Source organism: Balearica regulorum, chromosome 5 (assembly GCF_011004875.1).
Source record: "Balearica regulorum gibbericeps isolate bBalReg1 chromosome 5, bBalReg1.pri, whole genome shotgun sequence".
NCBI lineage: Eukaryota > Metazoa > Chordata > Aves > Gruiformes > Gruidae > Balearica > Balearica regulorum.
In genome coordinates this window covers 6,742,519-6,762,919 of record NC_046188.1, presented here as the reverse complement: position 1 = coordinate 6,762,919, position 20,401 = coordinate 6,742,519, and the positions used below count along the sequence as shown (strand labels likewise).

Genomic DNA, 20,401 nt, shown 5'->3' with positions numbered 1-20,401 from the left:
AAGATGGAAGGAGATGCTGGGCACCAGGTGGTGAGGCAGTTCCTCTTTCAGAGAGGAAGTTGTGTTCAAGGAAAAGGCAGAAAGGAGACTTTCCAAAAAAAAAAAGGGACGAAGCATTTGCCATTTGGAAACTTTGCCTCCCTAACACTTCGGTCCATTAAACTAATTCCTGTTGCTTTATGGTACACAAATGCAACAGAAGCAGTCTCCAGGACTTTTTTTTTTTTGTGTGTGTAAAGGCTCAAAAAAGGGGGGGGGTGGAAACCCTTTAGAAAGCACTGACCATTTGTTAGAAAAGTCCTTTGAAACCAGTATTGTTAAAAAAGGGTTCTTCTCCAAAACCGTGATGTCAGTGTCTTATGCTTACCTTTGTGTGATGAACCCGCGATCCGTAAAGCGGGAAGGTGTCGGTAAGAATTACAGCAAAGCTGCTGCGCACAGCAGGTTAGAGAACAGAGCAGTTCACACTGGAAATGGGGGAGGCCTGGCCCAAGCTCAGTCCCTGACGTTCAATCCAGCACTGGTATTCCATCTGTAATCCAAATAGCTGTATGTACTACACACTTAGGAGAGCTGCAGGCAAGACCAGGCTTGAGGGCGCTCTAAATTCCTGATAAATCAGAGAAATGCTCCAAAAGAAACAAGATACAGTTCGACAGCACACAAAGAAAACACCACACTTCACAGGGCCCTCAGCTGCACAGATTTGTGATCCAGAACGAGAGGCTGTAACTGGTGGTTCTGCCAAAAAAGAATCTAAAGAGGGTTTACAGAAAATCGTAACGTGAATTGGGGTCATACTGCAGCAAAACCCTGAATGTGTGAACAAGTGGGGGCTGTAGGACATGCTGCCTGCCACAGCAGGGACAGGATGTTCCGGCGTTACAGCCCAACTCCACGTTCCCGTGTGCAAACAGGAATTCTGCACGTAAACCAGTTCTGTTCCTCCATCTGCTACCACCCAGGATCTCTGCTGGAAAAGGCAGCTGGGTACCAGATGAAGACAACCAGAGGAAAGTGAGAGAAAAGGATCACAGCTCTCTGCAATTTTTTCTCAACTAGTTTATTCGGTTTACAGAAGATAAAGGATGAGGGCAGAAATTATAACCATCTTCAAATAGAAGACTACTGCTGCTGAAAAAAAAAAAAGAAAAAAAAAGGTAATTAAATTTTCTGTGACCACATAGAAGACAAGTAGTAAGAGGCTCTACAATGAGGCAGGGAGGTTTCATTAGATTTAGGAAAAAACCCGGACTTTCCAACAGCTGCAAGAACAACAAAGAACTGGAGCAAACTCCTTGACAAGTTCACGATACTCCTGGTATTGAAAGTTTGAAATCAGATTAAATGTTTGCCAGGAGTAGTTCCTTCTGAGAGGGAGCTGAAATCGGTGCTCTCTGAAAGCCCTTCCAGATCTGCTTCCATGATGCTGCGCTTCCAGATACAGTTTGTGGCCAAGCAAGGTGATTTTAGGTTATCAGCAGTTTGTTATTTACGCTCCTGCGCACCAAACCACCACTTTCTAAAAGCTGCTTCCATTAATGTTCCGCATGAATTTCATCCTGTACCTTAGAGTGTTACACCATGGAGTCTGGCGGTGTTTCCTTGCCGCTTCCGGATTCCACTACGAGGTCTGCATATTTCTTTAAAATAAGTTATGGTCACCGATCAAAAGAAACAGCTAATAGCCAAGTGCACAGCACGTAGTCCTGTGACAAACTGCACCCGATACAAAAAGGTCTTAAAGGTGAGGAGTAAATACACTGGGTGTCCTAAATCAGTACTAATTCAGTTACGGAGCAGATCTGACTTAAACTGATTCTACAGGTTAAAGCCAGACAATTACCTACACCCTGCTCAGCATGTGCCAGCAGTAATGCCACTGTAACTACACATTTATGTGCTAATGACTGGTGCTAAGGAACAGGATAAACAGGCCACTGGAGAGATGACCCAGACCTGTTTTCAAGGAGACCTGTAATATTGCAAACCAATTGCCAAATTCTGTTCTAACCTGTAGCAAGGTTAAAAAAAATAAAGTAATAAATTACTTCTGGCACAAGGAGTTGGATTTCCGCCTCCCCCCCATCATCACGCTGTCACTGTATTTGTGGAAGACTGGTTAGTGACGTGGACATCAGTTGCAAACAACGTGTGTGCATATATATAAAAAAATATATGGATATTGGAAGAAGGAACTAAAATGTAATCCATTTGGACTTAAATTCCTTCTCTAACTACACATGTTGCCTTTGATCAGTAGGTCACACAGGCTATTAATGTGTCAGAACACATGCTGTTTTATATAAATGCTCTTTGCCCCCCAAACAAGTACTTTGGTAAAAATCCTCCCTTCCGACTTTGCTATAGCATAGCTGGTAACTTACTACAACTAAGGAAGATCAGCTGAAGTCATATATTATAACAAACGCTAAAATTGAACTCAGTCCAATATAAAATGGCTGGAATAAAAAAAAAAATCATATAAATAGTCATATGTACATTTTGGTTACCAACTCTGTGGTTGAAGGTACTACAGTGAGCTGTAACCTGACAGTGCAAGTCACCTGTCCAACTATTAAAAAGAGAACAAAAATATATAAAAAAAATCAGAATGCACAAAAAATAGTTAATGATGAGAATTACGCTGCTCTTCTCTAAATGGGAGAAGAGAATTTCAGCACCTCCTGGCTCGTCAGCCAGACAGGCAATGGTGTCTCACCATTGTGTTCCAGCAGCAAGAAAACAGTTCAAAACTTCCTGCCTGCTGAAGGTTCTGGCCAGCACCATTTCTGTGCAAATTGCGTATGCTGGCTTGGCACTGCCATCCAACGCCATTTCGAGAGTAAAATCTTACTTGTAGCATATAAATGTAGCATGAGCATTTCATTCCCAACATGCAGATGGCAAATATAAAAGAATAATAATAATAAAAAAAAGTGCTACAGACATTCTAGAACAGAGGCAGATGCAGAACTTCAGATGAATAAACAGGGTAGCCAAGAGGTGGGTCTGCAGCTTGCACTGTAAGGTTTCGCAGGAGAACTGGGTGCGCCTGGATGCTGTAGCGTTCCTCATCATCATTTGTAGCATATAGCAGCTCCCAGGACAGATTTGCCCACTGACCTCGGACAGCTTCGTCATTCAGTTTTCCCACTTGTACTAACAATTCCTGAAGAGTGAGGACTCGCCCAGTGTAAATTCCCTGTAAGAACAAACAGATGAAAATGTTCAGTACGTTCTCCAAGCGTTTTGGTTACAAAACACTAAATCAAGCTTTGGGGCTACATGCTATCAATATCGTCCCTTTACAAATGGCAAAGTCTATAAACCAGTCTCCTCAGTTCAATTCTTCCATCTAGGAAGATAATCAGGGAAATACTGCTGCATCTGAAGAACAATGCGCTGTGGTTTTCAACAACAGTCATGCCAGCTCCTCTCTACTACAAACATAAACTTTGTTTGCACAGCCTTCATGTTTTGGAACACAATTAAAAAGAAAAAAAAAAAAACAAGAGTGGAAAAGAAACCCAAACTTTGACTTTGCTTACTAGTAATGTTTCTTCTTACCATGTTTGGGTCATGCCCCAGTGAAAAAAGGTATGGCTTTTCCTGAAGAACTGCTTGCTGCCACTCAAGATCTGATACCAGTCCAATGTACCAATCGTTTTCATATTCTTCCAGATAGTTAATCAGCTCTTTGAAGTTCTCAACTGGACCCAGGCTTGCTTTGTCAACCATAAGTTTAAAAGCATACCTGAAAGGTGCAGAGAGCCATACAGTTAAGTAGTGCAGCAAAGGACAGGAGGAAGAAATTCTCCTCGGGCTACAGCAGGCAGAGAGGGAACAGCAAATGTTACCAAGCACAACCAACCTTCTGAGATATGGCTTGTCAGCTGAGTCACTGGAAGTTGGCAGGGGTATGCTTCTAGCTCACCCAGATGGAAAACACTGAGCTTAAACATCTTTCATTCACCTCAAACACCGTTACCACTGCCCGATAACAGAAAGTGCCAAACATCTAACTCCATCAAAATTCTCTTAGATTAGGGGGACAATAAAAACGGGTTGGTTTTGCCCCACTTCACACAGCAGATTTCCAGTGCTGGAGACAGCTGCTGTGGGGGACGGGAAGAAGGAAGGCATCTCCGGATCAGTCTTCACCACTGAGGGTTACAGGCAGTATTTATGTAGGAAGAACCTACAAATATATTTAAATAATATGGTTTTAATAGAATCACAGAATGGTTTGGGTTGGAAGGGACCTTAAAGCCCATCTAGTCCCAACCCCCCTGCCATGGGCAGGGACACCCTGCACTAGCCCAGGTTGCCCAAAGCCCCATCCAACCTGGCCTTGAACACTTCCAGGGATGGGGCAGCCACAGCTTCTCTGGGCAACCTGTTCCAGTGCCTCACCACCCTCACAGTACAGAATTTCTTCCTAACATCTAATCTAAATCGACCCTCTTTTAACATGAACTACTCTTAGTGAAGCAATACATACTTTCAAAGCATAGGACTCTTTACATCATTTTTATAATCTGAGGGAATATTTTTCTTTTACCTGAATGCTTTTAATGCAAGTTGGAATAGCTCCGGCTTGGCATTTAGCCAGTCCAAACCAACAGACCAGGGGATACCACCAGTGTACGCTCTGAACACATGGCTCGGGGCAGGCACAGTGTTATCTAGTCCAAACAGACCAAAACAACATGACAATACTCCATGGATGTATAAGTCTTTCAAAGTTTTATCTTTCATAAGGTCTTCAAGTAAATTGGAAGGCTTTTCTTTCAGATGAAAAAAGTCCAGTTGACTCAAAACGAAGTGGTACCATGCTTCTGGAAACCTTTGTCTCATTTCATTGACTTTGGAAGCAGGCACCGGGGCTGTTCGCCATTCTTCAGGGATGCTCAATAGCTCTGAGTAAGAGCAACTAAACTCCACCCGAGATGAAACTTCTTGCTGTTTCCCTTTGTCTACAGCAGGAAGCCCAAGCACAACGGCCCTGTATAATTTCTCTTCTGGTGACATTTCTTGTGCGACATCTTGGCTCTGTGTTTCTACAGACCCTGGAATAGACAGATGTACTTTTGGTGTAGTTCCCAGCTGCCCAAGTTCTTTTCTGTCTTTCATTCTGCCACTGGGTTCGAGATCAAAAAGGTCACTGTCGTCAGTCCAATCCTCAATTGTATCGACACTAAAGCTATCTTCTTCCCGCAGAGGCCTGGATCTCTCTACTGCGCCGCTACGCTGATTTTCTGGAAATAATCCTTTTTTGTTCTTGTCAGCATTGTCAGGGCTTTCTTGCATTTTTGATTTATTATAACAATACTGGACTAGCATCCACACAAGCACTTTAATGAAATCATCTTTCAGGTGCTTTAAATTCTCATGAGAGTCAATTATTCCAGACAACACATTTCTGGCATCGGAATACAGCCGCACAGGTAGAACAGTACAAGGAGTCAAAATGTGTCCAAAATGGTGATTAGGAGAGAGAATCTTTGTGTGCTCCTGATTTTCGAAGGCCATTTCAAAAATTTCATCAACTCTGTGAGCTTCAGCAGCGTGACAAGATGTTTCCTGCAATTCCAGTCCCTAAAACATAAATGACAACAATTTGGCTTTAGTCTTCACCAGTACGTATCCTTAAACGCTAGCGAGCTGCTTTCTTGCGACAAAATTGTTCTGAACAAATAAAGGTATGTTCCATTGTCAGTATTTCCACAACTGAACCTACAAATCTAATGAGAGGTAACAGTAATAGCAAAGCACTCACTACAATATTAGACACAGATCAATGTCTTAAAAAAATAAATCTTTGCCCCATACAGATCTTCTTACTAGCCAGCTTATTAAAGATGTTCTGTCATGAGCAAGATGATAAAAAAATATCATGTCTGCTAAGCACGGCAGTTGCAAGACTAGTTAGTATAGCAATAACTCTCATCTTAAAAAAATTGTGACATCAGGTAAATCAGTTACGATCTTGAAATGTTACACAGCAAAACGTTTGCATGAGTTCAAAACACGAATATCAGTCCCTCAGCACACAGTTACCTTAATGTTAACACCACAGTAAGTGAAGCCTTTTTCTAGCACCAGTATCCACATCAGTCTATCCTGAAAACGGCACAAGTAATGTGATCCAGGCAGAGAGAGACCTAGACAAGAAAAAGACAAAACAAACCCTACAGTATTACTGAGGCATTATATCAATGAAAACCTTTCCTACGTGCCAACGGAGGAATTCAACTGCAAACACAAAATATTTCTCCGTCAACAAAGTCAGTTAAAAGTGGCTAATTAGTACCCTAGAATCTTAAAGGAACAAGCTGCAAAGCTGGATCTTGAAATTGCAGTGCTGTCTTAGAAAAAGCTGTGGAAAACTGGGAAACCCTCACAGAACTGCAGAACTATAACATTCATACTGGACCAGGGTTAGCCAACCCCACCCTCAAGTCCCTTTGTAGAGACGACTTTCATGATTCTAGATCATCTTTGGCTGCATTTCCAAATGCGCAGTTCCCACTGGTGTCACCTGGGGATCTAAAATTCTTATGACTGCTGAATACATTAAAGAATCATCATTGAGCATGTTAGCATCTTAATGGCCCCTACCTGCTGTGGAATACGAAGTTTATTTGTTACGACAGAAATAAAAATCTAACCCAATAGGATTTGTTACCTACATCACCAGTTCCTAAATGGACTTGTTTGTATTCCAGAATGATTAGAAAATATCCCTTAGGATGCAAAATCCAGAGTGTAAATGATTCTGCTCAAGTGTCAGCTTACCAATGACATAACATCACACCCATTTTACAGACACATAAATAGAGGCAGAGAGGCAAAGATCTACATTTTCAAGAGCACCTGCTCATCTTTAAAGATTTGTGACTCAGTATCACACACATTGAACACTAACAGTAGATACAGTGGAAATCATCTGTAGTCTTTCAGAAATACCTTTGTGTGTGTGTGTGTGAATAAATCTGATTCCACTGTCTTCAGTTTGACATCACCAAAAACACAGCCACAGAAAATAAACTAGAATGTGAAGATCAAGTCCTGAACAACTTCAGATCACACATCAATGTAATTGGTACTCAAAAATCCCACAATCTGACTCTCACTGTAAAAATTAGATGAAACTTATGTCCAAAGAAAATGGTACTTTTTCTCTCTTCTACCTATTTCAATAAAAAGTGCAATGCCAAACTTCCTAGCACTGGCGGTTATATTGTATTTCTTTTAAGTTATAGCCTACTGTCAACTTCTCCAATACAACGGTGCTGTTCTTAAACATGACATTTGCTGCCAGCTTATGACCTGCTTCTGCTCTCACTCACGTCCAAGTGATCACTCACGTCCAAGTGATCACTCACTTGCACAGAGAATTTTAGTTTTAGAACGTTGTAAAATGAAATCAGTGAAACCAACCATTAAGCTGTAGTTAAAATTTAAGTAACCTTTTCTATCCCACTGAGCTAATGAAGTGCATTTTCTTGCTAACATTTTGCAAAGATTTTAATTCTTTTCTTGCTAGCTGTTAAAGCTACTAAACCTCCCTTACATAGAGAAAAATAAGGTTTTAAATTAAACTAGCGACACACAAAGTGGTACCTCTTCATTTTGAGCTCATCTGAGACCACCATGTTTCTTCTTGCTTGAAGACATTCATTCACAGATTTTCCCATTAAAGAGGAGACTTTTTTTCCCCTCAAGACTGGTGTTTTAAATCATTTAATCTGAGGCATACATGCCACCAGTGTCATGATGGCAATGGAGAAATATTAAAAAAAATACATACACATATAAAATAGATATAACAGGTATCTATAATAAAAATATATTTATCATATATATAAAACATACATAGGCTGATGCAGTAGACAAACTGAAGTGTCTGTCTCCTTTAGAGGAAAAAAGCTTCCTAGTTTAATTTTTCTAATACCTCTCTCTACACTAGTACTCTAAGTGCTGCAAATGTTGCCTAGTAAAGCACTTGCATATACTCTCCGAAGTGTGATGAAGATTAACTTCCACTGTCTTTAAATATTAGTTCATTTTTTCTAGTCATAATTCATTTTCCAAGAGGTTTATGCAAATATTTGCCTCTTGTCTAAGGGCAATGATCTTTTGATTATTAACAAAGACAGTTTCTCAAGAAAATGAGCTTGCAATTTTAACAGTTATTCTATCTCCAGCTGGGAAAAAGACTTGACATTTCTTCACCTCCATTTCTGTAATTCTGTGAAACACCCATCATGATGCCTTTCACAGGTTTCGAGACCACAAGTGCTGTTACAACCCTACCCTGACTGCCTGCACAAGATACGACATTAAGTCTTATCAGCTGGTTCTGTTCTCAACTGTTTACCACTAGTTAGGCTACACCGTGTATTTTACAAACATTCAATCCTTACAAACATTCAATCCTTACAAACATTCCTAATTAACACAGCCAAATTAGCAAAGTCATCTTCTGGATCCTGAGTAATGGCCTGATGCAGAGAAAGACACATACATACATAACCACCAAGAGCAGTTTGACACACCTCCTCCTCTCCACTCACTGTCAAGAGAACCCCTCAATTTACTGCCTCCAATTAGGTGCAATGAATGCGTACCATCCTTTTTTCTTCAGTATGAAAACATTAGGATTGATACTGTTTCATCACCATTTCATTTGTCCTTATTTTAAAGATAACAAAGCAGAATTATTTTCTTACAAGAACATAACAATTAGAGATGTACAAGAAGGATAAGAATAATCACTTTTTCCTCAATCGAACAATCTCTGAATATCAGATTTAAGCCACGTTTCACGGCGTAGGTTAAATCAGATGCTACGTTTCTCCTGTTCTCGAGCAAAATCACATTTCCTAAAATATTTAGCTACACTCCTTCACAGTGTCGCTAGTGTACCTACCTAGGCTACCGGCTGCTAGGGCAGACTGCAGAGCAACAGCCAGACTTGGAACCATCTGCTGGTAGTACACAGTATCGGAGCAAACACAGGCTGTAGCACCCACAGGTCCTGGCCAGCTTCGGATAGGCCTAGGAAACCCAACCAAAAATACCGGTAACGTGAAGAGTGGCAGCAATGGAGAAGAAAGGAGCGCAGAGATGGCGACGAAGGTCAGCAGGATTGGGAAGAAAACAACGTTGAGTGTGATTAAGCTGGCGGTAGATTTACGGCGTTGTTTCTTCTCTGTCCATGATGTCAACAGAATAGCTATGGCAAACTGCAACTTTGAGACAAACTGAAGCAGTCGATCCCGTAGGATACCAACCTGCAAGATACATACAAGCATGTTTATTCGTATCGTATTATATTCAGCACTGCCAAAGCCGCTTTATCTACAATAATTTTAAGAAAAGGAAGTGTGATTATCACTGACTGGTATTAGAGTGTCTATCTTAGTACAGTTATTTAGCTTCTGTTTGCTAAGTCCTGGACTCACTAATAGTGGAAGGCAAGGAAACAAAGACTTTAAGTGAGAACCATCCGCTTAAATTTACATTACAATTACCAGCAAGAGTCTGATTCCTGTATCAAGGCTCCTGTTCCACCAGAGGTCTGGATTAAACACCAACATTTGGGCTACTGACACAACCACTATGTCCAGTAGGGCATTTTCTGTATTCTGCCAGACCTAAAATAGAGATATGTTAGACATACATTTAAAAAATGTTTTTATTGATCTCTGCTTTCATGACCTGGAAATATTTCTTCCAAGTCACCTTATTACTTATATCATGTAGGAAAGAATTGTTTAGGCTAACGTATTTAAAATTCAAATTACCATCCTAAATATTCTTGTGAATCCAATGCAAACAGACACAGAATGAAGGTTTTGTAGCGAACGGTCTAGTGACAGGAATGCTATCATAGCAAACGGAGACACTGTAATCGAAATAAAAGAATCATTGATTTCCTTTCAAAAACATAATTAAAGTCTGCAGAGGTAAGCAGTCTTATTGCGGAACAGAACTCTTGGTGTAAAAAGAGAACTCTTCATTATTACAAACTCCTCTTTGTATTATGCTTCCAGGATATCAAACAGCGTATTTGCACTAATGGCCCAAGATAGCAAACATTTATGTCAAGGCTTAGTTGTTACTTGCTATTACTTTTCGTTGCTTGTTTCCCCCAAAAAATGGAAACACTCAAATAAGTAAAAATAAACATGGGAATAGCACTCATCAATCCACTTCCCCAAACTGATGCTTCTTTATAAAATTAAATAATTTAGATCAAATTTTGGTTCCCCCAAAGTAGAAACATTTGTCCCTAACCTACCAGAAAGGAGATTGTCCCCTTTACTAGGGAGTTGTAAGAACCAAATATTTAGTCAGCTTGAAGACTCTCAACAAACTTTTGTTTCCAAGTACCTTTTAAAAATTCTAAAAGAGCCAAGTTTTCAAAAGTCAGTACTGATGTTATAACTAAAATCCTTTAAAAGGCCTTGCTTTCTGAGCTGGACTTTTTAAAAGCTCAACTTGTTAGGTTTACTCCTAAAATAAATAAATAAATAAAAATCACTAATCGCTTCCAAATATTCTGAACCAGTAATTTTGACCTCAATGCACAATTCAGTGAAACATCAACAAGTATTTCCAGCTACTTGGTTTTTCTTAGCTCATTCATAGAATCTTGCACATACAGTAATTCTAGCGCTGTTTCATTCTTCCTACAAGCATCATCTAACAAACAACAGACAGTGCATATTCCTACCTAGTGTTAGTAAAATCCTCCTGACAACACCAACTTTCATTAGCCTTCTTTGCTTCTCCATGAGCACAGTCACAGTCCTGACATCCTTTGGATAAAAGGGGTTTCGGAAGACTCCAAACAAGTACACTCTCTGAATCTCTCTAAGAATCCACATAATTGTAAGTAATATGATCAGAACATAACTCACTACAGCCTGAGGACTGGCTTTGGAAAATGATGAAAAGCCTGCACATTGATGCAGCAGGCTAGCTTCTATGAGAGCAAACGTCAACACGGTCAAATAAAAAATAAATTCCCTCCACCCAAATTGTATTCTAAGACCTCTGTGCGTATTTTTAGATTTGCTGGAGCCTAAATGGCTGATCATGGTGTGTTTGAAGGCAAAACCAATCTCACTTAGGTTAAGACTCAGTATGAACCCAAATCCAGTCATGAAGAGGATCACACCGAGAGTGCTGGGAATGAAATACGATGCTATTGCTGTTCCAGCAGAAATGAGAAACATTACTAATAACCTGTGAAGGAGAAAATAAAAAAGATTTGCTTGAAAACAAAAAGGTTATAAACAATACTGATATATTTTACAATTATATAAACAACATTTACTTTGTGTTACTTGACATAGGTGAACCTCCTAGGCCAAACTCCAACAGTTGTTCCATTCCCCATAGAAAAAGTGCGTCAAGCGGGGGCAGAATTCCCATTGCCCATAAGAACGGCAGAAAAAGAAATATGATGTGCAAAATCTGGTTTGTCTGTTCTAGAATGGCTGTGTTGACAGCAAACCTGGATAAAAGAAGAAATGCATTTGACTTCTGTGAAGAAAAAGATAACTGATGTGTGGGAAGACTTTTTGTTTAACTACTACAGTAAATCCAGAAGTACAAACATTACATATTCAATCTACAAAACCTCAACTAGTATCTTTTAAAAGGAAAAATAAGGACATACGTTTGTGCTTGGGGCAGTAATACACTAATTAGAACATCAGAACACAGGCTAATTTTTCATTCAAAAGATTCAAAGCCTTCAGATTACACAGATGAACCAAGTGATGCAAGTCACAACAGTATCAAAACAATTAGGATAATACACTCAAGAAATACTCGTGCAAAAAGAAAGATTCAAAGGCTCCAAGACCTCAACCATTTAACAACAACAACAAAAAATGCTAAGTATTCTTTCAGAATTATAAAAGTGAAACTTTATGCAAATCCAAGACCTAAGATGTAAGCCTGAACACTGAAATAACTGGCACGTTGCCTATACACCAAAAGATAAACTCTCTTTAGGAATATGAAATGTTATTTTCTACATAACAGCATTAAAATCTTCCTGTAAAACCACAAAGATCAGCGTTAAAAATCTATGTATTCTAAGCCATCCATAGTTTACCAGCTAGGTAATTAAATTAAAGGTATACTGCTAAAATATTTGGTTTCTCTCTCCTTCTTACTAAAGAAATTAGTAAGCTTCAAAAGAATTTTGTCAGGAATTTAAAGAATGTCTGAGTTGTCTCCTCAGGAAATGAGAAGAATTTGGGGTCCAAGACCACAAATATAATTTCCATATCATAACTGAAGACGCAACTAGGGTAAACCATTAACACAGACATCTCCAAGTGCAAAACTAGTAAAATCAAACATGTGCCTTTTTTTTTTAATGCATTTGAAGTACTCCAACCATAAAATATGTACATGTGACAAAGTGATATAAATATCACCTGACAGGGAGAAAGTAATCTAAAAGCATCTTGCTTTAAGAGATTCTACAAATACTTTAGCTAAGACACTCATCTGAAAAGTGGAAATATAAAAGTCTCCTATTTGTAGGCCAACACAGTTCTTTTGTATTACAAAAAGCATTTAAAAATCCAAGTTCAAAACCCATATAATAAAGATACAGCAACGTTCACATTTGCTTATCCACTCATTAAAACCAAATTTGTGGTCCTTTTTTGCCTGTAATTTATAACCCTCTGTAACCACTTTGTAGAGATTAAATTAGAAAACGTTCCAGGATGAAATCTGGATATAAATCCAGTGCGCCTGAATTGTGCAGTGTTTAGATCTATAGTTCCAGATCAGGAATGTGTTTTTTAAAAACATATCCTTTAAAAGGATGTTGATGCAAATGCTCTTGCACAAAAATACTGAAATAGACACTAGAAGATAATTTTAGCTGTCCCTTACGTAGAAACTGCTTTTTCCCAGTTTACGTGGAATGCTATAAAAATTTAACAACCACCTTTTATGCACCGTGTAAAGCGTAAGTTTTTACTGTACACTCTTCTAGGTTCTTTCTTTGGAGTTGCTATAGGTGATTAGAATCTCAAAATAAATTTTCCTCAGAAGAATCATTTCATCCTTCTCATCAAAAATATAAAGAATAACCATTACTTTTATTAGCCAAATACTGTATTAGATTTACCTGTGTGCAAGATCCACTGCAATAAAGAGAAAAATATAGAAAGGTCTCATCAGAGCAGTGATTTCGTAAGTATCCAGTGCTTGGAAAGTAGCTGTTTCGGTAGCTGTATTTATGATTAACGAATACTCTCCTATACATATAGTCACCCAGCCAAATACAAAGATCATAACAGTTCCTCCAATGTTGCTATACAGCAAGGTTATTCTGTTTGGCAGCAAATACCAAGTTCCCAGCCCACACAATACCCCTGCCAGAAGGGAATGAAATACAGTGTTGATTATATACTTCTTGCCAGGAATAATAAATTTTACTGTCTCTGAACCTACACAGCTGGAAAATTCAAACTCATCTTCATCTGTCAGGGTATTCTGAATTTGCATTCTTTCTACTCTCACTGTTTTCTGTTTTGCATATAGATTTGTCATCTGAAGAGTAAGTGCAGTAACAAACATCAGTCCTCCTGAAAGTGCCGCAGTATAATAGTCTTTCATAATGCCTAATTGGTACAGAAGGGTTCCCACTCCTCCCAAAACCCATGGTGTCAAGAAAAGAATAATCTGATTCACATATATGTAAGGAGGGGCACAATAGCCTAATTTAAACCGGGGACCTCCCAGCACAGTCTGTGGAAAGCGCTTCAAGAAGAACTCCTGTTTGTAATCATTCAGCAGAGGTACATCTGGACCCATTCTTATTATTCAGGAATGCTGGATGAATATCATTTTTCCTGTAAGAGACCAGAAAGAAAAAAACAGAAACATTACTGAATCTGGAACTCGTAACTTAACCAGGGAAATTCTTTTGTCCTATTTTCATTTACCAAGTTATATTGAAATTCTGACATGTCAGTGTTAGCAGACATCATCCTAAAGCACCCACAGAATCTGCTAGAATACAACTACTAAGCAAACACCTAAAATGGAAAAAGACTATTTTAAAATAAAGAATACATCCATGATCTGAACCTTCAGGTGACAAATAAAACATATAATCTGTTCTTAGGATATGATAAAACCAACTCATCCCCACACCAGAACACCTTCCTAAAAGTGAATTTTTTTCTGTGCTGCATCTTGCCACAGACCTCTAATTCCAATTAATTCTGTCAAGGATATCCATATACAAAGAGAAGAGTTTGTGATTTCAGTGAATAGCCACATAAGTGCAAGGATACAGTCACACCAAGGTCCCTCTAAAAATCAAAGCCTTATGAAATAAGCTAACTGTAAAAAAAAATTGTTTTCCACATCAGCATTTTTACTGCCCTCCTACACAGCCTAGTTGCAGAACAGGATCTCACTGTACTAAGCACTACACAAGACATAAAACAAACAGTTCACTTTCTGCTACCTAAAACACATAAAATAAATAAAACAAAACACAATACTTGTGAGTTGTAGCAGAATCGACACATATTCTTCTGTATGTCAATGGAAAAAGCTGAAAAAGGAAAAGATACCTGTAAATATTTACAACGAATCATCAAATAGAAATCAGATGTGAATACTCATTTAGAGAGGATCAGACAATGTAGAAATAATGAATGTATGGTGGTAACTATGATATGCAAATATAATTTTATGCTACTAGTCACGAAAGCAAAAATCCGTGAATGACAGGTAGAAATACTCAAGCTAAGAAATAGGGTGAAAAAGCAGCACAGAAATGCAGTGCCAAAGAACTTCATAATAATTCTAAAAAAGACATGTTGGTGTGCATTAGGAGATGTGAAAGTACTGAAATTCTGACTTTCTTCTACTGAACCTGTATAATCTGATGAATACCTATCTGCCACCATTGCTGGTATAGTAAAAATGAAACTCAGCTGCCATGGAGTTTCCAAACTACTGCGATCTCTTCCTTCTACAATACCAAATGCTTTTAGATGCTTCTGAGAACAACTTACTCCTTACATTTAAACAGATTGTCACTTGGCTGTACATAGATACTGGTCATCGGGGACTAAGTTAGAAACAGTGCAAAGGAGAGAGATTAAAAGACATTCATATGCATTACCACGATTGCAAATTCACATTCAGGGTCCACTAGTGAAAATCAAGACCCCACAGGCTCTGTAACTACTCTCCATGTAGGCTGTGGAATTATTACTAAAAATTCCAATTTGGAACAACTTGGAATTCTAGTTTGGAATTTTTACACATAGAATGCTGAAAACAGGTTTTTTTTTGGTTATACTACTTCAAGCCATTGAAAGTTTCTTAAGGGAAGAAAGTGGCAGCAGTCAGTCTTAATGGAAAAGACACGTTGACAATGGAGAGGGGAATTCAGTGCCGTCAGCTCAGGAATTTGAAAATATTACAGTGACACACCCAACCAAAAAAATTCCAAATGTAATTAAAAAAAAAAATAAATTGCAATTTGGCCAATCTTGTTTAGAAAAAGAAACACTGTTTAGAGGGCTACATAGGCATGGACCTAAGTTGCTGCAAAAGTTACAGACAGTAGAAGATTTATGCAAACATAAATGATACAAGCTGAGTTTTAAAAGAAATGGAGAACCAAAAGGTGCATAGTTTTCCTTGAAAAACAGTTTTTGGGCAGCTGTGTTTTTCTGCTCTAAGATGGACTATTCTTGTTGCATTTGTGTTTGTCAGTTTATACTGCTAACAAAATGTTAACAAAACATTCCTCTTACAGTTTCTGTGTAAACAATAGACATCTTTGTGAGAGACACAAAAATCTACGCACATAAACAATATAGTTCTACTTGGCTATACTCCAAAATGAGGCAGAAAAAGAAGTGGATTTATTTATAAATGAAAATCCCAAGACTTCAGCTCACAAACTACGGAAACCATACCCTCAACTATCCTCCTGGCTTCCAAATTGCCAGATAGCGCATTAGGACTTCAAAGAGGTGCTCATGCGTGTCTCGTTATTTCTGTGCGAAGCCCTAGCAACAAGACTCCACACATTAGTGAGTGTTTACAGGACCTGGCTTCAATATACATGCCTAACATACAGGCCTGGCCTGACTTTGACAACTTGCCTGGTTACCCAAACAATCCGCACCACAACAGTTTGTCATCACCAGCAGGGATCCACGCGTCTTAGATAGTATCATAACAAGGATGGTAACAGGACTTAAACACCATAAAGTCATTTAGCATGTATCCCCCACCCCAATATTCTATGTCCTTATGACAAAAGGAATCAAAGCAAATCTTGCTCATTCAGGCAGAACCTCACAAGAGGGCGTGAATTTTTGTCTAAATGAACATCATCCTTCAGGGCCACTGATGGTGGATCAGCTCAGTGCAGTTTGGGTTTATTTCAAGCAGATTACAGAACACGTGTACAGCTCTCAGCCATCTAAGCTGCTGAATCACGTAAGGCTTAAAAATACTTACCTCGGTGGTCTTCGAGGTCTTTTTGCGTGAGGCTAAGTAACGGTTATAACCCACCTGCTAGCACAGGAGGGAGGAACGCCAGCGCCGGGGGCGCAGGGGATAGCTCCTGTCCAGGCAAATCCACACGCACCCCCCGCCCACCTCTGTGCCCAGACACCTACACCTCTCCTCCACGGTTAGATTCAGCTGTGCTGCAGCCCAGCTTCCAACGCAGGAGCCAGAGGCGCAGGCTGGGGCCCCTCTCCTCAGCAGCGCCGATGCCCTCTCAGTGAAGGGGGGACGCGGCTTTCAGGCCAACACGCTCCACCCGGCTACGGGCAGAGCCCGCCGCGACCAGGCTGGAAGGCCCGCAGACCTCCCCCGCTTCCCGAGACACCCCTGCACCTCACCGGCCGGGCCCCCACCACGCTTCCTACCCAGCCACCTTTCCCCCTCCCCAGTCTTCTGCAGGAACGGAATTTAAAATAACCAAGCGACCAAAAATAAAGCCTCTGCTGTTTTCAACTCCGGAGGGGAAAGGGAGCCAGGACACGGCCCCGGTGGGCAAACCCGCGGGGAGCAACGCCAGTCAGGCAGAGCCAGACGGGACGAGCTGTCCCCGCACCGCCGCCTCCCCGCTTCGGGGAGGCCTTAGCGCCTCGCCTGCTCCGGTGAAGGGCCCCGCGGCGCCCCGGCTGCTGCCGCCACCGCGGGGCGGGGGGGAGCGGGCAGGTGGGTGCCTGCACCCCTGCGGCGAACAGCCGGGAATAGGCAGCCGCGGTAAAGAGCCTCTATACGAGGCGGGCACCTACCTCTGGCCCGGGCTCGGAGCAGGTCAGGGGCTTTGCGGGGCGGGGGGAGAAGGGGAACGGAGCTCAGCGTGCGGCGGGAGGAGGTGGAGGAGGGAGGATGGCGAAGCGCTCCCCCCCTCCCGCCCCAAGGCTGTCCTGAGGGAGCGTGAACGGCGCAGATCGCAGACGGGGCTCCTCCCCGCCGAAAGTGCCCCGCCGCTGCTGCTGCTGCTGCTGCTGAGGACGGCGGGGAGGGAGAAGGTGGAAGTGGGTGGCTAAAGGTCGCGAGGAAGCCCGGCCTCGCTAACGCCGCGGCGGCCCCCTCCCCTCCGCACTCCACCCCTCTCTTCCCTCCCCTCCATCACGGCCGCCATTTTGCCCGCCTGAGGCAGCCGGTGGCGGCGGGACGCTGTGGGGGTCAGCGTTGCCTGTGGGAAATGGCCCCGGCCCGTGAGGTGGTGGCGGGGAGCTCCTCTGGGCACCAGAGCTGCGAGCGGCCGTGAAGGCGAAGGGCTACTCGCCGTCCCGCTCCCTTGCGGCGGGGTTTGCCCTCACGGCACGCCGGTGACCCCCCCGCCGCCCATGCTCACCCGGTCTCCCTCAGCAGTACGGGTTTTTACAGCTGTGCTTTCCACACATAACTGTCTTCCCCTGTTGTAAAATTAGGCGGGAGGCATCTCTCTAGCTGTGGCCTGCCAGCAGCTTCCCGAAGTGAAGAAGAAAAGAGAAGGGTGAAGAAAATCCCTCAGTCTGCAGAGGAGCTGTGGCAAGGCAGCGCAGGCTACCTGTGGCCGCCATCACCAGCCGTGAGCCGGCCTTGTGCCGCCCGGGCCTCCTCTGTCCTCACGGGTCAGTGCCCCGTTCAGCAGCGCTGCCTTTCGAGGCTGGTCCCTCTTTAGCTGATCAATTAATCACCCAGACTGCTTTGATTTCCTCAAGTTTCTTTCCATCTCTCTGAGAGCTGGTATGGAAATGTGAGAAGCTGTTTTTTCATCATTTTTGAAAGTCGTTTTCATAATCTTCCCACATTAAAAGTGCAAGCCCAACCAAATTAGTCTGTTTCTTTAATTTTTACAACATAGAACATTGCATACACAACATCTTAGTATTATATTAAAGCATTTAGCACAAATACTCAATCCACAGAATTCTGATGTGATATTAAAATACTTCTAAAAGCTTCCTTAATCTTGAATGTTAATGATCTTTCTCAGTGGATGTATAACTAATTCAAGAAGTCCTAGTCTCAGGTAGAGGCAAATGCATTCTCAGTTTTCTTTTAGGTTAAATAAACTTGAGCATTCACTGGCAAAATGAAATGTAAATCCAAATACTGCAATACTACTTACAGCTTCAAATTACACTCGTTAAACATTGACAATATTTAATAGTGAGCATGCTTAATAGAATTTAATAATGCTAAAATGTATAACTCGCTGTATTCATTAGAGCACCAGGGCATGCATATATCTACCTCAATACCTGTTATAACAATCACCATATAAATTCTTACAGTTACATCCATTTTGATCTGAATCTGTAATAAAATTTAATACACAGGCATCAATTTAATTCTTACCAGAAGCATCAGAACTTTTTGTAGGTGTATTAATCTTTATTTTACAGAGATAATAACAAAGCTGTTTGATTGGGGTATCTAGTGTAAAACCTTGGAAATGCTACCAAAGAAAAATGCTCATTTACTGAGTTTCTTTTGAATGAAGTTCAGTGGCACAAATGATACTGGAGTCCAGCCTGCCAGAAGACAAACAAACTGTTTGGGTTTTGGTTTTTTTTTTGAGGATTCTTGACTTAAGATTTACTCACCCTGTCCTTCAAATAATATCTTTTGCAATCCTATTAAAATTATTTATATGCCCTAGAGATACTCCAAGGTAAATAGCATCTCTGTACAATTCACTAAAGGTCAACAGCAGGTATTCACTTTCTGGTTGACAAGTTTCATCCTGTCCCAGTTTACCAATTCAGTTACGATTTTGTGAAGATGATGATTCTGTTCTGGAATATGTAAATCCTAAATAACAATGGCAAGGGGGAAGCAGACGTCAGCTTTGTTTCTTTGCAAACTCTGCTGCTTGCGTTTCAAACCTCAGAGGTGGCTTCTTGCCTCTCCTCACTTCCTACCACTTCTCGCTTTCTCAGAAGAATAAACCAGAATTTCACTTAGTGCAAACTCCAAGCTGTTTACTGGAGAACAGACCATGATAATTTATTTCTCTCAAGAGTTCTAAGAATTTTCTTGGTCAGATAAAACCTGCTAACAGCGTAAACTGTCCTGGGGAAATTCTGCCAACCTCCAGCTGTCTTTTGCAGATTATCACACAACATGTAGCTGCAAGCATGTGAACTATCCTACTGAAATTAATAGGGCTCCTCATCTGCTTAAAATTAAGATGCATGTAAACTATTTGCAGACTTGGGACTTGGCTTTTGGCTTGCTTCTTTTTAATTTGTGAAAGGGCTATTTGTCCTGACTCCCCAAATAATCATTTTGCATATTTCCATATTTTTAATGTTTACTTTGTTTGGAATGATGCAAATATTTTTTTTACTGACCTTTCTCCTCTTTGAAGATAAACCGAAAAAGTGATTTCTGTTTTGGAATGCATCTTTATATACAGCACTAAGAGTAAGAGAAACACATGCTTTATTGCATTTACTTACTATTAAGGAAGACAGAGCTTGTAGGAATTTTTTTTTTAAAAGAGAATTGGTAAAAAAAAATGATTACTTTCAAATCAGATCACAAAAGGTATTTATTCTCTTCTTCCTGATGCCCAAAGTTAATTATTGGTATATTGAGATCTGTGAGCTGGCATTCCCAAACAAGATGTCAGAGTGAAATCTGACTCCCTGTTTTACTCAGTCTTTTTGTTCTCCATCCCAGAGCAGACCCATCCGCATTTATCTGTGCAGCTTCCTGGAAAGCTGCGTGTGTGGATGCATGTCATCCACGACTACACGTCTGTGGCTCCCTGAAAAACAACGCCTTTCGACAATATGGCCTGAGGCTGGCAGGAAAATGTGACATACAAAGGAGCTTCCTTCTTTCTGGATGGCTT

At 40.8% G+C, this 20,401-nt stretch overlaps 1 protein-coding gene across 4 annotated transcripts; it reads right to left on the bottom strand.

The window, feature by feature from the left end:
- Positions 1-1,040: 1,040 nt before the first annotated feature.
- PCNX4 (pecanex 4) lies at positions 1,041-17,614 on the bottom strand. Of its 4 annotated transcripts, none has more exons than XM_075753321.1 (12): positions 17,340-17,614; positions 14,565-14,617; positions 13,178-13,904; positions 11,354-11,533; positions 10,748-11,262; positions 9,816-9,916; positions 9,543-9,665; positions 8,939-9,302; positions 6,064-6,167; positions 4,565-5,601; positions 3,571-3,757; positions 1,041-3,205 (listed from the first exon to the last, which is right to left on the bottom strand). In XM_075753321.1, the coding sequence occupies exons 3-12, from the start codon at positions 13,864-13,866 to the stop codon at positions 2,954-2,956; spliced, it is 3,552 nt and encodes a 1,183-aa protein (XP_075609436.1). In that variant the 5' UTR covers positions 13,867-13,904; positions 14,565-14,617; positions 17,340-17,614; the 3' UTR covers positions 1,041-2,953. The 4 variants fall into 4 exon arrangements, with proteins under 4 accessions (XP_075609436.1, XP_075609434.1, XP_075609433.1 ...); XM_075753319.1 differs by having other exon boundaries at positions 10,748-10,887; positions 17,340-17,465; XM_075753318.1 differs by lacking the exon at positions 17,340-17,614 and adding an exon at positions 16,549-16,671.
- Between the last annotated feature and the right edge of the window lie 2,787 nt (positions 17,615-20,401).

What these genes read in the sequence shown, in the direction of transcription:
- PCNX4 (XM_075753321.1), bottom strand. Translation starts at nt 13,866, where the DNA reads ATGGGTCCAGATGTACCTCTGCTGAATGATTACAAACAGGAGTTCTTC. An exon ending in CCTATGTCAAGTAACACAAA is followed by an intron (nt 11,263 to 11,353) that starts GTAAATGTTGTT and finishes TCTCCTTCACAG; the next exon opens with GTTATTAGTAATGTTTCTCA. An exon ending in CCTAGCAGCCGGTAGCCTAG is followed by an intron (nt 6,168 to 8,938) that starts GTAGGTACACTA and finishes TTTCTTGTCTAG; the next exon opens with GTCTCTCTCTGCCTGGATCA.